Consider the following 23,855-nt stretch of genomic DNA (forward strand, 5'->3'; position numbering starts at 1 on the left):
AGACTTAGTTCCTTATTCAAGTTCTTACCTTATTGAGAATAACGTGTTCCTATAATCAATGTCGATGAGTCGACTTCTTCAACCTCTACTTGATGCCAAATCTACTTGAGTATTGACACACTCAAGAGGGAGTGTTATAAACTTCTTGTTTAAGTGTGATTGTATAAATCCTAGATCAGATTTGATTTTAGTTATTTTTCCCCATTAGGACTTGTATTCATTAGAGGAGAAAGATTTATTCTCTCTCTTATTACTATAAATAAAGGCAGTGGGGGAATAACAACATCCTTTACACAACCCTATAAACACATCTCTCTCTATTCCCTCTGTGCTGCCGGCCCCCTTCCCCTGTCAGTTAAACATAGGCCACAACATTTATGAAATTTTCAACTTAAAAAATTTTAACTTTAGATAAAATTAGATTTCATATGAACCGTTCGATTAGTTCATTATTTTCCAAAATATGTTTTAATAAAAACAATAATATTTAAAATAAGTAAAATTAAAGAAAAATAAAATAGTAAAACAAAGAAAAAGGCTAATTGCCAAAAGGCCAGTAAAAATATAGGGGACGTTTGTTTGCCCTTACTAAGTGTTACTAGACTAACTATTAGTCTAATCCCGTATTTGTTCCGTAATGGGATTATGTTTAATGAGATTAAAGAGGACTTGCATGGACAAACTCCTTCAATAGGAGTTCTTAGCAAGACCCCCCAATACCCATGGGATTACCAAGACCTCGTCTGCTCCGTCTCATCCTCTTTGCTCTCTTGAGCATTGACAACCACCATCACATCGCAACTCGCCAACTCTAGCAGGATCACACCACTAATCCATCACCACTCTCTCCCTCTCTCCTCACCTTGAACCCATAATTTTGAACTAAGGAAGATCCCGCTCTTACTATCGTCCGTCCAGCTCTAGCCGTTTGCTTCGCTGCGCTTCGAACTCGACCTCGGACTTGTCGGCTTCGCACGATTGATGGGATCTTGTGAACCCATCGATGGGTGAGCCACCCAGTGCACTTGAAGGAATATGGGAGACCAAAAACGTCAGAGCCTACGACAGCGATACAGACATTGGTTGGATTAGGATGACAGCGAAGTGTTCTTCGCCAAGGGCAACGACTTGGGATTCTTGTTTTCATTTGGTATTGATTTAAATTGGGTTTTGATTTCGACTAGGTTTGATGTGATTTGAAATTGGCATTTGATTTGCTCTGCTATTGTTTGAATGATCTGCAAGTGTGGAATGAATTTTCGGGAGAGAAGAAGAGAACTTAGAAAAAAGAAAAAGAGATTAAATAATAAAATACTAATATATATTAGATTAAATAATTGGAATTGTTATTGACACTTTAAAATTCTCATTCTACACTCCAAACTTTCTATACTTATAAAGAAAAATACAATTGTAAGAAATGTAGAATGAGATTTTTACTGTACCAAACACTTCATTAAGTTAGTCCAGCTTAATCTAGTCTAAGTCAATCCAACTTAATCTCTGAAGTTAGTCCAATTGGTTCAACAAACGTACCCATAAAATCTTAAAGTTCGTTACTCGGTTTATTCAAAAAATTATTTTGTAAAACATCATCCAACGGGCCCTCACTTGTCGGATTCAGCACGGTAGTTTAAACCATAATCAGATGGAAAGGATCACTTTGGTAACATTGGTAAAAAAGCAGACCAAATCAGCTAAATTGCAAAACGTAGGGACCATTTTGGTATTAAAAGGGCTCTCCGGTAATTTAAACGGAGTTAAATTTCTCACGCAAATCTCTCTCTCAAGCCAAATTACATTTCTTAGCGCGAGGGTTTTTACACAACTGCTTCTTCTCTCTCGCTCTGACTCTTATTTATGAAGCTCTCCAGCTCGCAGCAGCATCGCCTTCGAATTCTGGGTCGGATCTCCGATTAGGTAAACCCCTTTGGCCTTTCAAGCTGCCGCTTTTCCTAGTATTTTATTTTGCCGTCTACAATTTTTACTGTTCCTGAACTCAATCGCTGAAAAGCTGATTAATCGAATTCGAGGACCCGTCAGTGTCAGTTTTTGTTTTTTGAGACCGAAAATTTACGCCGTAAATTTAATTTTCTAGGGTTTTGGGACAGGATTTTCAGCTCAATTTTCATGCAAAAGGTCCAAGGTAGGGTTTTGTGATTTTTTTGGGGTTTTTTGTGTTCTAGTATGTGAAAATTGACTTGGGTTTTTGTTTAAATTGAATTTGGAAAAATGGGTTGAAATTGATAGTATTAATGCTTTAGTCAATTTTAGAAATTATTGTCACCGTTTCTCAAATAGAAAGTGCATGTCGACTCCATTTGATGTTTTAATGATTGGTTTACTTTGCCTAAACAAAATGCACTTATTTTGTCACTGCAATCAATGCTTCTCCCTTTCCCTCTCAGTAGTTGAGGGGGAGAGGTGTTATGGTCTTGTAACACACTAATCATGGGGGCGTATGAGATGTCGACAAGCGGTTGTAATCACTAGGCGGTCTTTGTGATATTTTTCCCCCATTAGGTGCTGAATATGCGGTACATCAAAACTGTAATTCTCAACAATATATATGCATTGCGATTCTGACTCCAAAATTTGAACCAGAGAATTCATTGTTTGGTATGCTATGATAGTTATACTGTTCGTTGATTTCACTAATTGCAGGGCAGTTCGAATGAGATGGCATCTTCACATAATGTTGAGTTGGAGGCAGCCAAGTTTCTCCACAAACTCATTCAAGATTCTAAAGATGAGCCTGCCAAACTTGCTACGAAGCTTTATGTGGTTCGTGTAGTTTTCTCTTGACAAATGGTCTTTTTAAATCTTAACCCCCACCCACTATTTGCTCCTATTTATTCTGACACGTATGTACATGTATTTATTTGCATTGTGTTTGGGAAATGCAGATACTACAACACATGAAGTCAAGTGGGAAGGAACATTCCATGCCATATCAAGTGATATCAAGGTAAAGGTTAATATTTTACACTCTATTTGATGGTATTTTGTTCATATTGGACTTATCATAGGGCAATCAGAAATTTTAAGATCATTATCTAGACCTGTGAAAGAATTTCAAAACTGTGCTAGCATTGTTATCATTTATATAGTGAATCCTAATGATAATTTACTTAATTATCTGATAACATCGAGATTGCAGTGTCCAAGAAAATAAGTTGTCTATACCTTTTAATCTGGAGGGGACGGCTGCATTTTCTTTTATTTGGTTATTTACGCCTCGCATTGAGGATTGTTGGATTATATCCAATAATATTGGTTAGGTAGTTAAATAGTTTACTTAGTTTTGGTAAAAAATAAGATTATTTCAATATTAAACTGCTTTAGTATGGAGATTGTTTTACATTAAGCTATGTTTCTTTCTTTTTTTGTGGTTAGCTTTTCTTATCACTACCTATTGTTTTAAATTTTTTCCAACACTACTATTTTTCGTGGATTTTCTTTTATTTTGTTAAATCAACTATTTGTGTAGAATGTCAACTCATAACCTGAAAATTTTGGTTTCTCACGGTTGATTTGTCAATTGGGTCTTCCTCCATCATCTTCATTTATTTGGGGGCTGTGAGGAGAGGGAGGGGGGGGGGGTTCTTATACTTTCTCTAACTTATCTTTCTCGATCCACTTAGGGCCATGGAGACTGTTATTAATCAGCATGGTCTTGATATTGAAGCTTTGAAGTCCTCACGCCTTCCTATGTCTGGTGGAACTCAAACAGGTAATTTTTCAGTCACATTTTGAGGTCAGTGTTGTTTTATTTCAATCAAATTGGCTTGGTCAGTGAGAGGTAATTGAAAGCCACTTTTCTGCAGCTTCTTCTCATGCTGTTGCCGTTGCAAAAGATTCCAAAGCAGGCTTGGCTGAAAATGAGATATCTAATATGGACAAGTTTTCTTTAAGTGGACCACCTGTTGGCCCTAGCAGTACAGGAAATGATTATTATCAAGGATCCGCAACTCATCGGAGTAGTCAATCTTTTGATCATGAAAGTCCATCTAGTTTAGACTCTAGGTCTGCCAATTCACAGTCACAAGAAAGGCGTGATACAAACAAACAGGTGAATCGAAAGGATGGTAAAAAACCCACCACTAAGAGGAAGAGGGGAGATACATCCATGCCTATGGAACCGCATCCTGAAAACCCTCAACATCTTGATACAGGAAATGCTGCAGTTAATACAAGGAAGGGAAAGACAAACAAGGTCGAACCACCTGCTGGTTTCTCAAGTAAAGGTGGTGAAACTGCTAGTTTTAATATTGGTCTGGGTGGTGGTCAAATGGAACATTTTACATCGTTCTCTGGAAGTATGAGACCACTGCTCAGAGCCAAGCAAGAAGGTCAACCTTCAGAAAAGCAGTTGGATGTGACAAATACTACCAATTCGATGTCTCGGGCTCTAAGTTCAAATCACCCTGAAGAAATGGAAGTTTCCTCTACTCATAATGCTTTAACAAAGCAGCAAGCCACTTCCATACCTCCTATACATGACACTATGGGCATATGGAATCAAAGTAAAGCTGGCTTTCCATTTGAAAAATCTCAAGTTCCCAGATTTTCTTCTAATGTTGCCATTCCAGGTAATATGTCAGCAGACATTCCAATGCAGCAGTCAACGTCTCCATCACCTGGATCAAGTAAGAATTTGGAAAAGCGTTGATATTATTGTGGAATTAACTTGTTGGAAATCAATGCATCTGAAATTTCAGCTCTCAAAATTGAAAATTTCCAAATAACCAGCATTAAAATGGTACTAAAAAATGGACCCCTTGGACTATGTCCTTAAACAATATCCTCTCCGCGGGATTATTTGAATGTCAAGTATGGTTGAATCATGTTGAAGATGACTTATCTATATTTTGGAAAGATATCTTCTTTTTCTTTTGTACTGAATTAATATACAAACAAATAAATTATTTTTAAAATGAGATTACTCTTATTAAGGCAGAAACTCTTCTACTATCTCCTGGTTTTTTGAGTAATTAAGGCCAACATGATAATATTGGAACTTCAGGCTCTTTTGGCAAGATTCAAGGAGGCGTGCCAGTTGCATCTGGTTCATACCAAGTAGCAGAACCTGGATTCTCAAGTCCAATCAATTACAGCAGCACATTGGCCTCGACTGGAAAGGTCTCTGAGCATGATGGAGGAAATACTAATATATTAGCGGATGGAAATAAGACATCTCAGGTCCTAAATCTGTATCCATTATTCCATTATGTTCTCCACTTTTAGGCAAAACAAGGGCATTGTGTTTAGTTGTGTCCATCTTGCTGAATTAAGTTGTTTCTAGTATTCTTACTTGATATACGAGGAAGACATACTAAAAGAAAACATAGCTAGTACAATATACTTACTATTTGTTTTCTTCTTTCAGATCTTGTGGAAACATTTATTTTTTACAATGCGTATATTGCATGTGGTTAGTGTGTGTGTGTTTTTTTTTCCTTTTTTTTTTTCTTTTCATTTTAGCAGTCTGCTTAGCTGGCATTGCCTTGTGTTTAGTTGATACCCTGTGGAAATCTGTTCTGCGCATGAAATTATTTGCTCCTATGATGTTTGAAAGTTTGTGCATATGGCAATTTGCAAGTTTGACACATTTGTTCATAGGCTGGAAGGCAAAATAGTGCAGTAGAAATGAGTATGCTGAGAAGTGCAGCTCTGAGAGATACTGGTAAATCCCCAGTTCACTTGGCTTCTGGATCTCCTGGCATGCCTTTCCAGGAACAGCAGTTGAAGCAGCTCAGAGCACAGTGCCTTGTCTTTTTAGCCTTCAGGTAGATAGTTATATTTTGGATATGATGTTGTGCTGTTTGGTCAAGATGCTATCCAGTTCAAATCTTCGTCTTTGTCGGGTTAACTGTGGTGTTTTGCATGCAGAAATGGTTTGATGCCAAAGAAACTACATCTTGAAATTGCACTCGGTAACATTTTCCCTAAAGAAGGTAACTATTTTCATTTTTTTCTTTCTAAATCCTCAATTTTTACTGACTTGCAGCCCTAGAGCTTTGTATTTTCAGCCTTGATGTGTTAATTTAAAAAAAAATTCAGGTGGCAATACAGATGGATCTCGTAAGGAGTTCATTGACCATAAAGGAAAAGCGCAGTTTTCAAATGAGCCAAATATCATTTCTGATGCTACTACACCATATGGAAGACTTAGCAATGAGAGGGAAACTGATAAAATGCTGCCCGGTGCCTTGTCCACCGGAAAGTTCCCTGAGACTGACTCTTTGTTCATAGAAACTGAGAACCCGAAAATGGAAGAAAAAAATGGCCCACCTCCAGATCACTTTGTACTTGCAGAAGAAAGAAACCATCTTATTGGTTTACAGAAACCAGAATCTGAAATACAGACCCATGAGACCACAATCTCGCCAGCATGTTTAACCATTTCATCACAGCATCCTGAATCTTCAGGTGCAAGGAGTGGTTCAACTGTCAGTAATCCTTTGGACAATATGGAAAATGGACATTTGCAACTTGGAAGGGTCCCAAATCTTAGCAGCAGCAATGTCATGGGGAATCAGTATACAGGTAATCACCCGGCTTCTTTTTCACTCAGAGATTCTTGGAAACCGATTTCTGGAATTGGAAATGATCATCACACAGCAGGTGCATCAAAGGATGCTCATATCCTACCGAAACATTTATCTCAGGGTGAGAACAATATATTTAAATCAGTCTGTACTTTTTCTTTGTACTGATCTTGCTAGTTCTGGTAATTATGGTGTAGATGGTTTATAGGTATTAGTATTTCAAAAGAAATGCTTTTTGGGTGTATGAAATCTTTTTTGAATCTCTGAAAAAATACCTTTTTCAACTGCAGGACAAGCAAAGAACGGTAACCATGCTGATTTGCCACCTTCACCAAAGTACACTATGTCAGAAAAGTGGATTATGGATAAGCAGAAAAAGAAGCTTTTGGATGAACAAACTTGGATTCTAAAACAGCAAAAAGCGAAGCGAAAAATTGCGACATGTTTCCACAAATTAAAGGTCTGTTAGAAAAACATTTGTGGCTTCAAATATTGGTTGTTCTTTCATTACCCCAAAAACATTTTTTTTATTCCTGCCTGGTATTTGTTATGGGCTTAAATTGTAGTTACTGAGTATTTTTTTCGGGGAAAAGAAAAAGAGGGCCGGGGGGGGGGGGGTGGGGGTTGGGGGGGAGAGAGAGAGTTTGGGGTTTGGGGTTTGGGAGCGATACCTTAGTCCCCTTTCTGGACTTATGTGAAATACAAAAGGGATCATCTTCACACATTTCAGGTAGAATTATGCTGATGCAGATGTGGGTTATGCCATTTGGCTAGGTCAGTGTACCCTTGCACCCAAGTTCGAGCCCCCCTCTAGTAATAGAGTAGTTTAGAATAATCTAAAAAAGTATTATGCTTATTTGTACTTTAAAACTGATCCAACTGTGTTAGAAGTTTCAGGGAATGATTGATTGAATTCAAGAAAGTGGTTAGTATGGAAAATTGTCTCCAGAATGCTAAGTGTCATGTATGTATGCAATGAAAACAATGGAGCCATCCAGAGAAGTTAAACCATTTATAAAATTTTGTACCTTGTTTCTTTGTGAGAGTAGCATAAAGAAGGTTTTGCGGGTCAGGCTTAAAGGTAAAATTTGAAAGCAATGCTCGCACTAAAATTACTTGATTATAGGTGCATCTCTGCTGGAAGAATAGAAGAATCAAATTCTTTGGGCCAGTTTACTTATTCAGTGAGTTGGCACCTCATAGCTTGTATGATGCACGGATCAGATTGTAAGAGACGCATAAAAAAGAGAACATAACCAACCATGTATTGCCGTGTTTGTTTTGTTATGAACTGCATCACAACTGTGTTTACATGACGCTGTACAGAGTTGCACAAGAAACGTTTTGGGCACGTCATAATGTTCACATCACTGAAGGGATAATGTTTTTATTTTATTTTATTTTTTGTTATTTTTCATGTACTTTCATTATTCCTATGTCTCACTCTTCAAACAATACATCGGTTACGGAAAGGAATTTACTCAACTACTTATCTTGTTTATCTTGTATTTTTTAAGCTGTTAAAATGATCTCCATATCATGTTTTGACCAAATACTTATCTTATATATACTCAATTCTCATCTATGCGTATGAATATATCTTTGCAAAATGATATATTCAACTCGATGCATGGTGTGATAGATTCATTTATTCTATTCTTAATATTGTATTTGCCTCATGTACTGCATTTTACTACTCGTAGGAAAATGTGAGCTCTTCTGAAGATATATCTGCAAAAACCAAAAGCGTCATAGAACTGAAAAAACTACAACTCTTGGAGCTGCAATGCCGTCTCCGAAGGTTATTGATTATCCTATACAGGCTTCCAAGTGAAGACCAATTACTCCCTCTGTCCCTTTAAAGAATTATCTGCGTTGCCGAAACATAAATTTTAAGTACCACTTTAATGCTTTCTTACCAAATTATTTGGAACTATTTTAATGGTTTTCTACAGATATTTAAGTAACCATTTAATGCTTTCCTACTTCTCGGGTGTTTGCATTCAATTGTTTCTCATATTTTTAAATCTAAAATTATGAAGTATTTCATATCAAATTCATTTAAATAGATGACTAAGGGTTGTGGAAAAAATGGAAAGAAGTTATTTAATCTTTTACAGCGGGTAAAGTTCTTTTCAATTCCTAAAAGAGAAGCGTGGACCATTATTTTCGGACAGAGGGAGTATAAATTTATCTTTTCAGTCTAATTAGTGCAATTCTTTTTTTCTATATAATTTGTTTTATTTCCCAGACACTTAAAACCATGTTTTGATTTGTTTGGGCAGTGAATTCTTGGGTGATTTCTTCAAACCAATCAATACTGAAATGGATAACTTGAGAAGTTGTAAGAAATATAGACATGGTAGGAGGATAAAACAACTTGAAAAGTTTGAGCAAAAGATGAAGGAAGAGCGACAAAAGAGAATTCGGGAGAGGCAAAAGGAGTTCTTTGGTGAAATTGAGGTTCACAAGTATGTATTATATCTTTGTCCAGTGCGCATCAATATTTATAGCATTCTATGTTTTTGAGGAGCTATAGGAATCATTTATCCATTTCTCAGTTGATTTGGTTTCCAAAGTGTTCTGAGCAGTTTCTGACTTGCTTTCTAATCTGGACTTCAGGGAAAGACTGGACGATGTGTTTAAACTTAAGAGAGAACGCTGGAAGGTTTTCAATAAATATGTGAAGGAGTTCCACAAAAGGAAGGAACGTATCCATCGTGAGAAGATTGATAGGATCCAACGTGAAAAGATAAATTTATTGAAGATCAATGACGTGGAGGGATATCTGCGAATGGTGCAGGTATGTTCTAAGTTTTTACTGACTTCAGCATTGCTTCTTAAGTTTACTCTTTTTACATAACCTTTTTGAAACTCATGCTAGGATGCCAAATCTGACCGTGTTAAGCAACTTCTCAAAGAGACTGAGAAATATCTTCAAAAGCTCGGTTCCAAACTACGAGATGCAAAGGCTTTGGCAAGCCGATTTGAGCATGATGTGGATGAAAGTGGAACTGCAAGTGTAGTGGAGAAGAGTGAGCCTACTTTTGAAAATGAAGATGAAAGTGACCAGGCTAAGGCAAGTTTATTCTCTCTGCACTTCACTTCTTAGTTAAGTCCATGCTCATTTTGTTATTTTATTTTTATTTTGCAGCATTACATGGAGAGCAATGAGAAGTACTATTTGATGGCTCATAGGTGCTGATATGGCTTCTTTGTCTTGGGTTTATTGTTGATTAAACTTTGTTTGCTGCTTTGGAATCGCTATTCCTCACTACCTAACATTTACTTAGTGGTGGTTGAACTGAGCTAAGCTCTCGTTCCTTTTATTAACCCCTGTTTAAAAAATTTCCTTTATGACCATAACTCTTGGAATTTTTTTTTTTTAAGAAATAAAGTCTGGCTTTCTTGAGGCTGTCAATTGTACTACTTTCCCCTTTACTTGCTCTGCCAAAGTATCTTACAATCAACATTGATTTTTGCAGTATAAAAGAGACTGTTGCTCAGCAGCCATCTATTCTTACTGGTGGAAAATTGAGAGAGTGAGTTGAATGTGCTTTGTTAGATTCATATATTTGGAAATATATATTTTTGATGGTTGTGGAGGGGTAAAAGTTTGGATTTTTTCCTAAACTGTAAAATGGTGTTATTCAATAACAATTTTATAATTGTTGTATCCATTTTGCAATGATTGAGGAAGTGCTTTTATCAATGCACAGGTGTGAATCTTTTCAATAACAGTATTTTTGATCTTCAGGTATCAAATGAATGGCTTAAGGTGGTTGGTATCACTATACAACAATCATTTGAATGGTATTCTGGCTGATGAAATGGGCCTAGGTAAAACTGTTCAGGTAGGGATTGATTCTCAATCTCCCTAGACTGATGGCTATTTGTTTCCTGTTTACACATCTAAACTCTATAACATGTTTGTTTGTAGGTAATTTCATTAATTTGTTACCTGATGGAAACAAAAAATGATCGAGGACCATTCCTAGTGGTTGTGCCATCTTCAGTTTTACCTGGATGGGAGTCAGAAATTAACTTTTGGGCCCCTAGTATTCTTGGAATTGTCTATGCTGGCACCCCTGAGGAGAGACGTAGGCTATTCAAGTAATCACATAAGACCGAGCAGCTACCTCTTTTTATGTTTTACTTTAGGTATACAGTGGCTCAGGAGTTACTTTACATTGCAGGGAAAGGATAGTTCAACAGAAATTTAATGTCCTCCTTACGACATATGAGTATCTGATGAATAAGCATGACAGACCAAAACTAAGCAAAATACACTGGCATTATATAATAATTGATGAAGGTCACCGGATAAAGAATGCTTCCTGCAAGTTAAATGCCGAGCTTAAGCATTATCAGAGCTCTCACAGATTGCTGTTAACTGGAACTCCATTACAGGTTTCAGGCTTTTTTATCTTGTGCTCTTCTTTTGTTGTTGTTGGCACTCGTTCTGTGATGGTGTTGTGAATGTGTATTGTCTCCTTGGTTTGTGTAATAATGTGATATCCTGATTACCTTTTATTTTTGTGTTTGATTAGAATAATCTCGAGGAGTTGTGGGCGCTACTAAACTTCTTGTTGCCTAATATTTTTAATTCGTCAGACGATTTTTCTCAGTGGTTCAACAAACCATTTGAAAGTGGTGGTGATAACTCAGCTGAACAAGTGAGCTTTGGAATATTGTATTTGAGTCATTGACATTCTCTATGACTCCTGTTGCATGAAAATCTTATAGTTATGCATTTGTTGTTGGCTTATGTTGACAAGGCCTTGCTGTCTGAGGAAGAAAATCTATTGATCATAAACCGTCTTCATCAAGTACTTCGACCATTTGTCCTCCGGAGGCTGAAGCATAAGGTACCCAAAATGTGTTTTTGGCTTATTAATAGCATTTGCCATTTGAAATGTGTTTCTTTGGTACATATTGCCATATTGGGTTCGTATGTCCTTGTGTGGATTTAGTATCACTATTATGATGTGTAGACATACAGGCATCCATGTTTGGGGTTCTCCCATGTTTGTGGTTCTCCGGAGTTCTTTGTGTATCCATTTATGTTGGTGCTCCGGGCAAGGAAGCTTTTTTGCCATCATAACTTTTGTAAATGACTTTGTGTCTTTTCCATGAGAATGTCACATGTCAGTCATTTTAAGAACTAAGGGGCTCCTTAGTGCGCAGGAGTAGACTGGTTTGAACTATTGTTTTGGGCTGGTCTGACTTGGATTGGACCCAGTTTAGTAATGTCTTATGTTTGTTCAGTGTTGGACTAAGAAACTAGAGAAATTTCTATATATTATGTATTTAGCATATGATCGAGCTGTACTGCTATAGTTCTTAAGATTTAAATGACCATATATGTATCAACTAATGGTAACTTTCCAAATATAATGAAACATCTGAGGTAAGTAAATTAATTAAGATAAATTAAATGTCTTAGTAAATTGAACATAGATAAATAGTGTATAGTTTGTTTCTTCAATGAACTAGTTTTTTTTTTTTTTCGTTTTAGGGAACAATGAACTCAGTTATATAAGTTCATTTATTTTATTCCAAGCCAACTTTTATCACCTGCATCCAATTTATCCAGAAATTAATAATTCATAGGTCCAAGCCATACATATAAACTGCAGCCAGCTTTGTTCGTTGGCTTCCTTCATTTGATAATAAAGCTTAGGTAAAGTAGTCTGTGAATTTGAAAAATGCTGATTAAATGTTTCCCAACCCTACCAAAATAAGAAGACAGAATAAGTGGGTGCGATCCCCGCGTCTTCTGACTCTTCTCTGAAGTGGACCTGCCCTTTCTAGTCTAACTACCAAACATGTGATAATTTCTTAAATAAGCCAGCCAGCGTCTTTTCTGGGTTATGCTTGTAAAGGATTTAGCTTGTTCTATACTAAGAACGCGGAGATGGGTGTTGAACGAAAAAATCCTTGTTAATTTCCTTATTTTTGTCTAGAAGGAACGTGTAGACTTAGCCGCTTAATTAGGATATGCAAATGTAAGTCGATCATCAATTTAATGATGCATGATTGATGAGGTCCAATATGGCTTGACTCCTGGATATTTTATTTGGGTGCTTAGTGCCTTTACCGGTTATATTTGATTTTTTATGGTGTTTGTTACATCGAGAACTTTGGTATAAAATATATTGCTTCTGGGGCCTTGGTGACGTTTTATCGAAGTTTGTGTGTTATCGTTAACAAACCATTCAATTTATTAAACTTGAGTATGGAAAGTCACGATATTAATGTTCTGGAATTTTAAATACTTCAGGTTGAGAATGAACTACCCGAAAAGATTGAGAGACTTGTAAGATGTGAGGCTTCTGCTTATCAGAAGCTTCTAATGAAGAGGGTAGAAGACAATTTGGGTACAATTGGAAATTCTAAGGTATTTTAATTCTCACTTCCATTAGACAGGTGAATTCGAATCCGTATGTTATTATAATATCTGCATATTGGTTGCAGGCGCGGTCAGTGCACAACTCTGTTATGGAGCTTCGCAATATATGTAATCATCCATATCTCAGCCAGCTTCATGCAGAGGAGGTATGTTCTTTACCTGTTCATTTGAAGTTCTTATTTGCTCTCCTAAAGATATTGAAAGGGACAAGAAGCAGTTGTCGTTGTTACCTTATGCTCTCAAGGCTTTCCCTTGTTCTTCCTGAGTTCCCAATTAAGATAAACTTCTTTATCTTATTGCTTCTTGTAGGTTGATAACTTAATACCAAAGCATTATCTTCCCCCAGTCATAAGGCTTTGTGGGAAGCTTGAGATGCTAGATCGACTACTTCCCAAGCTAAAAGCCACAGATCATAGGGTATGGAAGGCTTTTTCCCGTTTCTAGTGACATGATTTTTTTTGTTTAACTATCATCTCATTCTTTAATATGTATTCATGTCTCTTTGGAATATTCTAGTATTTTGGTTTGATATCGGACTACAACTTAATGAAACTTGTCATTGTGCAGGTTCTTTTCTTTTCGACAATGACTAGGCTACTTGATGTTATGGAGGAATATCTTAACATTAAGCAATATCAGTACCTTAGGTTGGATGGACACACATCTGGGGGTGATCGTGGTGCCCTAATTGATACGTTCAACAAACCGGATTCTCCCTATTTTATATTTCTTCTTAGGTGATTCTTTATGTTTTGTGCAAATTATTATTTTTTGTATGCTTTTACCAGGTGGTTCAATAGTTAATGGAACCTTGGGTTCTAGGAGGTTTTAAGATAACCATCCCCCTCCCCCCATTTCCCGCTTTTATTGTTTTACCTGAGAAGTCATAAAGGGAGAGATTTAGGTTACACCTTACATGTGAAGGGGAAGCAAAAAAGGGCATGTTTGGTGGCGGCAAAAGCACTTTCAGATAAGGGTGTCTTTTATTTTGTTTGTCTGAAATGGGCATAGGTTTTTGGGGTTGAGAGGAGCCCTTTAGTACTTTCTCAGGAAGCACTGCTAGGTATATATGGAGGATCCTTTTTTTTTTTTTTTTTTTTAATGAAAGTTCGTATGTGCCTCTAACAGATGCACTTTATACAGAAGCACTCCCAAATAGACTCTAAAAATCCTGCATTAATTTTTTAATGTCACTGAGTTACGCTACTGCTATATTTTTGCCCGAGTCCACTTTTAGGGGTTTGCTAACAAGTAGAAAATAGCAAATGGAAACTTTAAAAGCTTTGATGTGCTGTTCACATGTCTTGATGTTTATCTGCATGTGCTGTTGTCTGTTATAATGGTACTGACATTCGTATGATTTTGATAGCATTCGGGCTGGTGGCGTTGGAGTAAATCTTCAAGCTGCAGATACAGTAATCATATTTGACACTGATTGGAATCCACAGGCAAATCGTTGTTCATTAATTTAAATTACGAGTTTTAAACATACAATTCCAAGTCTCAAGTTTTTAGTTTTTTGGTTGGTAAATCTTCAGGTTGATTTGCAAGCACAGGCAAGGGCTCACAGAATCGGCCAGAAGAGGGAAGTCCTTGTTCTTCGGTTTGAAACGGTAGACACTTTCCCCCTTGGTTATGTTTGAAGACAAAGTACATCTATAACTCTTCTGTTTATATCTTGAAATTAAATTGTTGCTACTTTAGAGTTTTATATCTAACAAATTGAATTTTTTCTTTTGCACAAGGTTCAAACCGTTGAAGAACAAGTCAGAGCTGCAGCTGAGCACAAGCTGGGAGTTGCGAATCAGAGCATTACTGCTGGTTTCTTTGACAACAATACAAGGTTAGTTGCCTATATACGTGCTCTGTTGAATACTTCTAAAGCTGTTTCTAAGTATTCCCGAAATTCTTTTACGACAGTGCTGAAGACCGAAGAGAATATTTGGAGTCCCTTTTGCGTGAGTGTAAGAAAGAAGAAGCTGCACCTGTATTAGATGATGATGCCTTAAATGATCTTTTAGCTCGCAGGTAGATAGTTTGATGATTTTGTTGTTTATCTTTCTGCCCCTTCTTTCATGCAACTGTTCATCTAAATAAGGTGGACGGGTTAGATCCATCATTCCTGTTCCAGCTAAAGCATGTCCATCATTTTGGAGAAAAAAATTCCGTGCATGGGTTTCTTGAAAAGATTGAGCCACTGTAGACTATGGTATCTAATTGTTTTCTTTTGACTTTGTTGGCATTTAATGTTTGTCATAAAGCAATCATGAGTGTTCCCCCCTATTTTTTATTTTTCCCCTCCTGGTAGTATTATCTACAAACTGAGAAGCGGTGGAAATTTCGCAATCAAAAGTCATTGTGGAATTTATTACTGATTAAATTGCAAAACCATTGTTCTCCTGTCTGATTTTGTTTGTCACTGGTTTAACTGTCATTATTACATTCATATGTTTGAAAAGCTACTCCCATTTCAAATGAGGCAAAATTAATTTACTTATTTGTTGTTTTTCTTCTACTTGATTTTTTGTTTGAAGTAGATATCAATGATTTTCCCTTTTCTTGTAGTGAGCCAGAAATTGATGTTTTTGAATCAGTTGACAGAAGAAGGCGAGAAGAAGAGATGGTATCCACTTAATCATTTGCTGTCAATGCTGTCTATCTCTTTGCTTTTACATTGTACAAGTATCCTTGTATATTATCGAAAGCTATCTGCTTCTCTTAAGTGGCAGCTTTATAAAAATTTTAATTTTGCAGGCAACATGGAGAAAGTTGGTATGTGTAAAAAGCATGGATAGTTCGGAGACTCTACCTCCCTTGCCTTCTCGCCTTGTTACAGATGATGACTTGAAGGAGTTCTGCGAAGCAATGAAGGTATATGAGGTTCCAAAAACTGGTGAAAGGTCTAATGATGGGTTAAAGCGGAAGGGTGGATCTCTCGGGGGCCTTGATACTCAACGTTATGGCCGGGGAAAACGGGCAAGAGAGGTTTGTTTGTCATTTAGCATAAATTTTTCCTCTATATCCTTGTTTTTCTTATACCACAAAACTTGATAGTTGAGTATGAACCCGTTTCTTTGAATGCTATTTAGGTGCGTTCATATGAAGAGCAATGGACAGAAGAGGAATTTGAAAAGTTATGTCAAGCCGAATCACTGGATTCCCCTACAAAACCAAAAGAAGAAGCTACTGAGACAAACATGCCAAAAGATGACAGTGGGTCTGTGGTGGCTGTTTGTGAAACAGAACTTCCTGCTCCACTCCCACCACACATATTGTCACCCTCAGTGGAGCTTTCCCAGATGCCGCAAAGTAAAGAGGTTACCCCACCAGTTAAACGAGGCCGTGGAAGGCCAAAAAGAGCAACATTAAATCAATCACCAGCTGCAATGGTTCTTACAGCACCTTCTGGAACTATTAAAGTGGATATTGGGTTGCAAAGAGGGATGACATCTAGCCCTGCCACAAACTCGGGCCCTGATTCAACACCTACTTCTGCTAATGCACAGAATATTGGTGGAATTGTACAACATACTAGTATTGTGGCCTCACCTAATTCTCAGGCAATTGCTCCTAAACCTTCTGTTACTCCTGATTCTCAGACGGCCGCTATTAGCCCTTCTCCATCAACACAGTCAAGAGGAAGAGGTCGGAAGGCTCAAAGTGGACCAGAAGTACCCAGGCGTAGGGGAAGGAAACAGGCGCCAATATCACCTGGTGTTGGTGGAGTATCTGGTCTTGATCCAAAACAAAATGAAGCATCACAGAACATATCTGTGAATCCACTAGAAAATCAAGCCCTTGGCATGAGTGGAACTGTTTCTAGTACTTCCGCAGTCCAACAACCTGAGTCTTTTTCTGGATCTGCTCCTTTACAAGGTCTGAATGGGGCTGATCATCAACTTGGTGATGTTGTAGCTTTGAGTTCTCAGCCAGCCCTTTCTTCTCCGTCTGTTGCTTCTTTGTCTCAGTCTTCTCCTTCCCCTTCTGTTCCCGAGCAAATGAAAGGGCAAGATCGGAAGGTTCAAGGTGGCGTAGGGGCACTGCGACGTAGGGGAAAGAAACAGGCGCCAATATCGCCTGCTGTTACTGATGTGTTAGGTGGTCAAGATTTGAAACCCAATCTGCAACCACAGGATAAACCTGGGGATTCATCTGGAAGCAAAGACATTGCCATGCAAAGTAAGCAAGAGGCTGATGGTTTAGCTGGTCAGGATCTGAACTTAACCGAAGAGTCAGTAAATTTGGCCCAATCCAAGCAGATAACAAGCTCAACAATGATGCATGATACATCTGTCAGATCCCTTGGTAAATACTTTCATTTATGCACACCTGAAATAAAAATTTCAACTGAAATCATGATTATATTTTCCTCACATGAATTAATTTAACATTTGACAGGTCCTGCTTTGGGAGAAAGTCAAAATGTTGTCGCATGCAATTCTGCTGTTACAGTGAATGAAGGTGCTGCAGCACCGGCTATTCCAACTCCCTTAACTGCACCTCCATGTACTCCTTTAATTGAATCCTTTCCCAATTCAACTGCCGTGGAAAACACCGGTGAGGCGAAATATGATGTTGCTAAGACTGCTCCTAGCTCTCAGTCAATGCCTTCCAATCCTTCTGCTCGTCTAGCTTCTCGATCTCTCACTCCTTGCTCTTCTGAAACAGTACAAGTCAAAAGACAAGGTCGAAAGACTTCAAACAGAGCCGAAGCACCTCGTCGTAGGGGAAGGAAGCAGGCTCCGGTGTTACCATCTGTTTCTGATGGTCCAGCCAGTCAGAATCCAAACTTAAGTTTACAATCACAGAATGCATCTGCTGATACATATGGGAGTAAGTCTGCTGCACTGAGAGGTAAGCAAGGTACTGATGGACAGGAGTTGACAAATGTTACTCAAGACCAGGCAAGTCAAGCACATTTAGTGGGTCATGATCCAAAGAGAAAAGAGCAGCCAGTCTTTTCAACCCACAATAAGCAGCCTGCAAATTCATCGTCAACGCCTGACGTTCCTCCAGGATTCCCTGATAAGAGTTCTGCTTTGGGCCGTATCCAGACTGCTGATGTAAGTGATGTTGCTCGTGTGATGAAGGAGGTCTTTTCTGGAACACGTTTGTCAAAACCTAAAATTCCCGAGTCATCTGTGAGAGAGGGTAAGGTTGTCCCTTGTGTACCTGTATCAAGCAAGGCTCCTGTGGAATTAGCCAAAAACCAATGTTTGGAGGATAAGGCATCTCCCACTGTGTCAACTTTGGAAACCGCAGCCCATCTACTTGACCTCCCAGCGAATTACGAAAAGCAATCTAGGACTGGTGTTAGTGCAGAAGGGGAGAGGGACAAACCACCTGCTTTGAATGAAACCCATGTTCCCATCACAAATATGGACCAAGACTCAACAGCTGTAGGTTCCACTAAAGAAATGGAAGACTCAAAACAACTCTGTGTTGATGGTTCAACTATGGTGAGTAAAACAGAGACTGTTGTTCAGACATTGTATCGAGATGTTGATGTGCCTGCTTCTAGTATTGGGTCCTCTGGGGGTGAGATGAATTCATCTTTGGTATTTGAAAGTAATATTGAGCATCCTCAGGTGATTGGGAGTGATTCCGGAAAGAAAATTGAATCTTTTTCAGGAGATTCTCATAAATCCTCGTCTGTTGAGCACCCTTCAATTTCCAAGGACACTGAGAATGCTAGTCTTCATCTTGTTGTTACACCTCCTGTTCCTGGGGTCCCAGTTGAGTCAAGTGAGGTAGGCCTTCCTGCTGTGGTTGATTCTGAAAACAAAATAGGGAGTTATGCTAAAGAGAATCCAACATCTCCTTGTATTACCAAGGATGCTGGCCATCATTCTGAAGACCCTTCACCTATTACTTCAAGTCCAGATCATTTAGTTGTTGCTCCTGGTATTACTGAAATGACTGACATAAATTCAGCAGACAAATCGGAGCATTCTTCAAAAGAGTCCCAAGAATCTTCCCCTCATGATAGAAAAACCATTCTATTCATGTCATCTGAAAATGTTTGTCCTGGAGAAAGTGCACCCTTGTCTGTGGGTTTAGAGGATGTAGTGCCTCCTGTTAGGGCTGAAGATGACCCTGGAAGAAAGAATAAGCCTGCTTCAGAAGGTTGCGCACAAAACTCTCCTCTGAGCCATGGTAATTCCACAATTATTCTGGCAATGCTAAATCTTGATTCTAGTGGGGGTTCTCTTGACAAAGTTGACATGCCTTTTACAGAATCTGAAGATGTTAATCGTTCTGGTGAAGGTGTTTGTTTAAATTCAGAAATTTCATCCAAGATTGATGATTCTGAAGCTTCTCATGAATCAAGTGGTGGCGATTTAGGGCGTAATACCACTTTGCATGTAATTCCTTCTGAAAAGGGCATCTTGGAACTTGGAACCGAAATGATTGGGGATGGTAGTATTGATGTTTGCGATATGGAAGTGGACCCTGCTGAGGGTGATCACATGGATATTTCTCATGCTGGTAGTTGTCCACCTGAAAAAGTATTGGACATGGTTTTACCCTCATCTTCATTGGTAGTGGTGGGAGAAATTCATGAATCATCTGATAGAGCTCAAGTTGGTAGCTATAAGGCACAGGAGAACCCAAAAGTTTCTAGTCCTGCCTTGGTTGTTTCTCAGGATGTTATATTTGTATCAGAAGATAAATCAAAAGTCTTGCCGTCATCTTCTGTAGGGGAAGCGGAAACAGTGGAGGGCTCATCTGTGAGACGCCAAAGTAGCAGCTCACAATCTCTAGTGGAACAGAATCACGCTGTCACTGAAATGGATGTTAAATCGCCACAACATATCTCTGAAAAAATTGATCTTTCTTCATCTTTAAACACAGGGGAAGAAAAGATTGAGGGTTCATCTGAGAAGAGGCCAAGTTGCAGCTCAGTACTACCGGAAGACACAAAAGGTTCTGAAGCTTTAACAGTTGTTCAGATGGATTTCTCTCAGGTTCATGGAACTGTGCAAGAGAATATTGTATCAGAAGTTTCTAGAGCCAAAAGAGATGCTCTAAATGATTCATCTCAGATTGATGGGAATCTACCGGAAATGAGTGTGACTGGAAACTTAGATTCTCCTCTATCTTTAGTGACAGAGGAAGGAAATACTGGTATATCTGGAAAGTTTCCAGTCGGCGGTCCAGTACCAGTGGAAGAAGAAAAGATTGATGGAACATCTGTGAAACTTTTCGGTGGGAGTTCAGACTTATTAGGAGAACCGAAAGGATCTGATACTGAAATGGATGTTTCTCTGGTTAGTGAGCTCCAGCCCGAAAATTTATCAGAAAGTGATATTCTGTCTTCATCTTCTGTTGTAGTTAAGGAAGGAAAGGTTGAGTGCTTATCTGAGAGCGGTCCAGCCAGATCAATAGTGCTGGGGGATGCATCTGAAGCTTTAGTTTCTGATAAAATGGTTGTCTCTGAGGTTGACACATTTGTGCCCGAAAGGATGCTAGAAGATATGCCTTCATCTTCCTTGACAAAAGAGCATGGAGGAACTGAGGGCTCTACCGAGAAGGGTCAAGATGGCAGCAACTCAGTACAACTTGAGGAATCAACTGGAAAGGAAGATGAAATGGATCATCCAAGGGAAACACCCAGATATTCTGGGGATTTGCTTGTAAAAGAAAGTGTTGATTCAGAAGAGGAGGTTCAACGGTTATCCAAGAAGGAAGGTGTAAGGAGCTCAGCGCAGCTGTTGGAATCAATGGTTTCTGAACCTGAAACGGGTGATCATTCCGATGCATCCAAGGTTCGTAGCACTCATTCGGAACTAAGATGAACAATTTTTATCAATTTTATTTTTTCAAATAAATAGGTCTGTACCTTAATGTTGGAACCTACAAGGGTGAACCTCCTCCCTGTTGCCCAGCGCAAACCTCTCTTATCTCAGAACTTCCTACTAAACAGAATTATAAACTGTAATATCTCGAAGTATATAACAATTACTTATGAAATTCAAATGCACATGAATGTCCACAGACAATCACAAAGCTGGTTTATTGCTATTAATTTCATTACTAATGTATAATGTTATGTGTATGACTCAGGTTGGCATGGTACCACTAGAAGATACAATGGCGGAGGATGTTGACCTGCCTGCATCCTCGATAGAGACTGAAGGAAAGGGTATAGATCGTCCATCTGAGGTTCTAGACGGCAGCTCAGTGATGGAGGGTCCAAAAACACCTGTAGCTGACAAGGATACTCAGGTGAATGCTCCTGATACTTGTGAGAGGGAGCCAGAAGTTGTGTCTGAATCTGTGGACATGCCTCCGGTTACCTCGACCGTGGTGGATGATGGTGTCAAAGGTTCATCAGAAGCAGTTCCCATAGGCAGCTCCAAAGCACCAGAGATGTTGGAATCTGAAGCTAAAATATTTGATAGTGTTGAATGCTTATCTGAGGCAAGGCCCGTAGGCAGCTCTGAATCACCAGAGTCAAAATCTGAAGCTAAAGTTGCTGATACTTCTCAGGTTTCTGAGACAATGCCAGAACTTGCATCTGAAAATGCGGATCAGCCTCCAGTTAACATGGCCGTGGAGGGTGACAATATTGAAGGCTTATCGGAGGCAGGGCCAGTGGGCATCTCGGAACCACCAGAGGAATCAAAATCCGAAGCTAAAGTTGCTGATGCTTCTCGGGTTTCGGAGACAATGCCAGAAGTTGCATCTGAAAACGTGGATCAGCCTCCAGTTAACATGGCCGTGGAGGGTGACAGTATTGAAGGCTTATCGGAGGCAGGGCCAGTGGGCATCTCGGAACCACCAGAGGAGTCAAAATCTGAAGCTAAAGTTGGCGATGCTTCTCCCGTTTGTGGGACAATGCCAGAAAATGCATCCGAAGACATGGATATTCAGCCATCGATAGCGGCAGAGGAGGGTGAAAATGTGGAGCTACCAGCTGAGGGACCTGTTGGCGGTAACTCAATGGAACAGCCTTGAAGTTAACTAACTGCCTGACTAGAGAGTTTTAGTACAGCTTGTTGGAGCATAAAAACACCTAAACTAACCATTCAGTAAATTATAGTTTGCTGCCCCTTCTAAAAGGGAATTAGGTTCCTAATTAATATTTATGTAGATAAAGTATTCATATGACTTATTTTGTGGAAAACCCTCTTTCTGGGTTTGCTGCTTTATCATTGGGTTTCGAACGCGCGCTCTGCTTCTTGGTCATTATTATTCTGTCTGGTAATGTTTTACAAACCGATTTTTGAAGAATTGTATTACAAAAATCTCATTCTACACTCCTCACAAGTGTATTTTTCTTTCATAATATAGAAAGTTTGGAGTGTAGAACGAGATTTTTGGAGTAACAATTCTCAATGTATATAATCTTATTAATTTGTGTAAATATATTATTGGCTGCTTTCATTTTAAATTTCAATTGCCTCATGCATGTGAGGAGGATGAGGGTCGAGTTGTGATGGAGTTATTTGCTGATAAAAAAAACCCGAAAATGCTTAAAATTTATGTGGTCTTTGTACTAAAGACTTTAAGGGCTCCATATTTCATCGCATTATTCCTAATTTTATGTATCAAGGTGGAGATTTTTCACGAGGCAATGGGACTGGAGGAGAGTCGATTTATGGGAAGCATACCGACCTTGGAATATTGTCCATAGCAAATTCTAGACCTAATACTAATGGTTCGCAGTTCTTATTTGCACTGCAATGACCCCGTGGCTTGACGGAAAGCACGTTGTGTTCGGAAAAATTGTTGATGGATACAGTGTTGTTGAGAAAATGGAGGTGAGTTCGGAGAGTGGGATTACTTCTGAGCTGTGATCGAAGATTGCGGCCAGATAAAAATGAGTGTTGATGTTTGAATAGTTGGGTGAAGTTTCAAGTAACGTGTAGTAGTTTCAGATAAAACATGGGCGGACAATAGAAGAAAATTAAGTAATTGGTGTAGAAAGTTAAGAAATTGAAGAGATACAGAAATAATTTGATGAGTATCGAAGAAAATTAGAAGAAGAAAATGCGTTTGGAAGGTGAGAATGTGCCAAGAAAATTCAACAAGAGGAGAGAGAAGAATGTAGTACTATTAAGTTTCATAAACACTGTAGTAAGTTTCATAAACAATGTGATAAGTTTCATAAGTAGTGTCGTAAGTTTTCATAAACAGTGTAGTAAGTTTCATAAACAGATTGTGTGAGGATGCATGGGTCCGTGCATAAGTTTTTTTTTTAATATTAAAATTAGGGTAAATTACACTTTCATACCTCATGTTTGGGGTCTATTTCAATTCCTTACAACATCTTCAAAACATTTCACTTTCATACCTTAAGTACTATTTTATTTCAAAATAATACCTCCGTTACATTTTCCATCCATTGATCCGTTAAATGCTGACGTGCCTGCCGCATATATGCCACGTGGCAAATAAAATAATTTTTAAAAAATTTTCTCAAAAAAAAAAAAAAAATTGAAACCCATTTTTGCAAGAAGAAGAAGAAGAAGAAGAAGAAGAAGAAGAGAAAGAAGAAGAGGGAGGAAGAAAGGAAAAAAAAAATTGGGGGAACCCTCCCCCCACCCACCTCGACCCATCTCCCTTCCTCCCTCTTCCTCTTCTTCTTCTTCTTCTTCTTGTTTCAAATTCCTAGAACCCACCCCCCCCCGGTGACCCTCCTCCCGTCCCCCCACCCACCCCGACCCATCTCCCTTCATCCCTCTTCTTTTTGCGATGTGGGTTTCTCTTTTCTTTTTCTTTTTTTTTTTTGAAAAAATTCAAGTTTTTTTTTTTAAATTAAAAAATTATTTTTATTTGCCACGTGGCAAACATTTGGCAGCCACATGACATATATGTGGCAGCCACGTCAGCATTTAACGGATCAATGGATGGAAAATGTAACGGAGGTATTAGTTTGAAATAAA

At 38.5% G+C, this 23,855-nt stretch overlaps 1 protein-coding gene across 1 annotated transcript; it reads left to right on the plus strand.

The window, feature by feature from the left end:
* Positions 1–1,763: 1,763 nt before the first annotated feature.
* LOC103943606 (chromatin structure-remodeling complex protein SYD-like) lies at positions 1,764–22,118 on the plus strand. Its single transcript, XM_018646561.2, is given in 35 exon segments — positions 1,764–1,920; positions 2,665–2,784; positions 2,907–2,968; positions 3,645–3,733; positions 3,828–4,649; positions 5,027–5,202; positions 5,623–5,789; positions 5,893–5,957; positions 6,064–6,672; positions 6,842–7,011; positions 8,255–8,352; positions 8,837–9,022; positions 9,174–9,354; positions 9,436–9,630; positions 9,706–9,749; positions 10,037–10,093; positions 10,309–10,405; positions 10,492–10,664; positions 10,748–10,961; positions 11,102–11,227; positions 11,330–11,419; positions 12,835–12,951; positions 13,029–13,109; positions 13,273–13,380; positions 13,531–13,700; positions 14,333–14,411; positions 14,502–14,576; positions 14,709–14,806; positions 14,884–14,991; positions 15,529–15,586; positions 15,718–15,948; positions 16,053–17,268; positions 17,362–20,732; positions 21,031–21,817; positions 21,820–22,118. Coding segments are annotated over 34 exon segments (10,272 nt in total). The 5' UTR covers positions 1,764–1,920; positions 2,665–2,679; the 3' UTR covers positions 21,867–22,118.
* Positions 22,119–23,855: the final 1,737 nt, after the last annotated feature.

The sequence above is a fragment of a genome, unplaced genomic scaffold, assembly GCF_019419815.1.
Source record: "Pyrus x bretschneideri cultivar Hongxiangsu unplaced genomic scaffold, Pyrus_bretschneideri_v1 Contig6, whole genome shotgun sequence".
In the NCBI taxonomy this organism is placed as follows: Eukaryota; Viridiplantae; Streptophyta; class Magnoliopsida; order Rosales; family Rosaceae; genus Pyrus; species Pyrus x bretschneideri.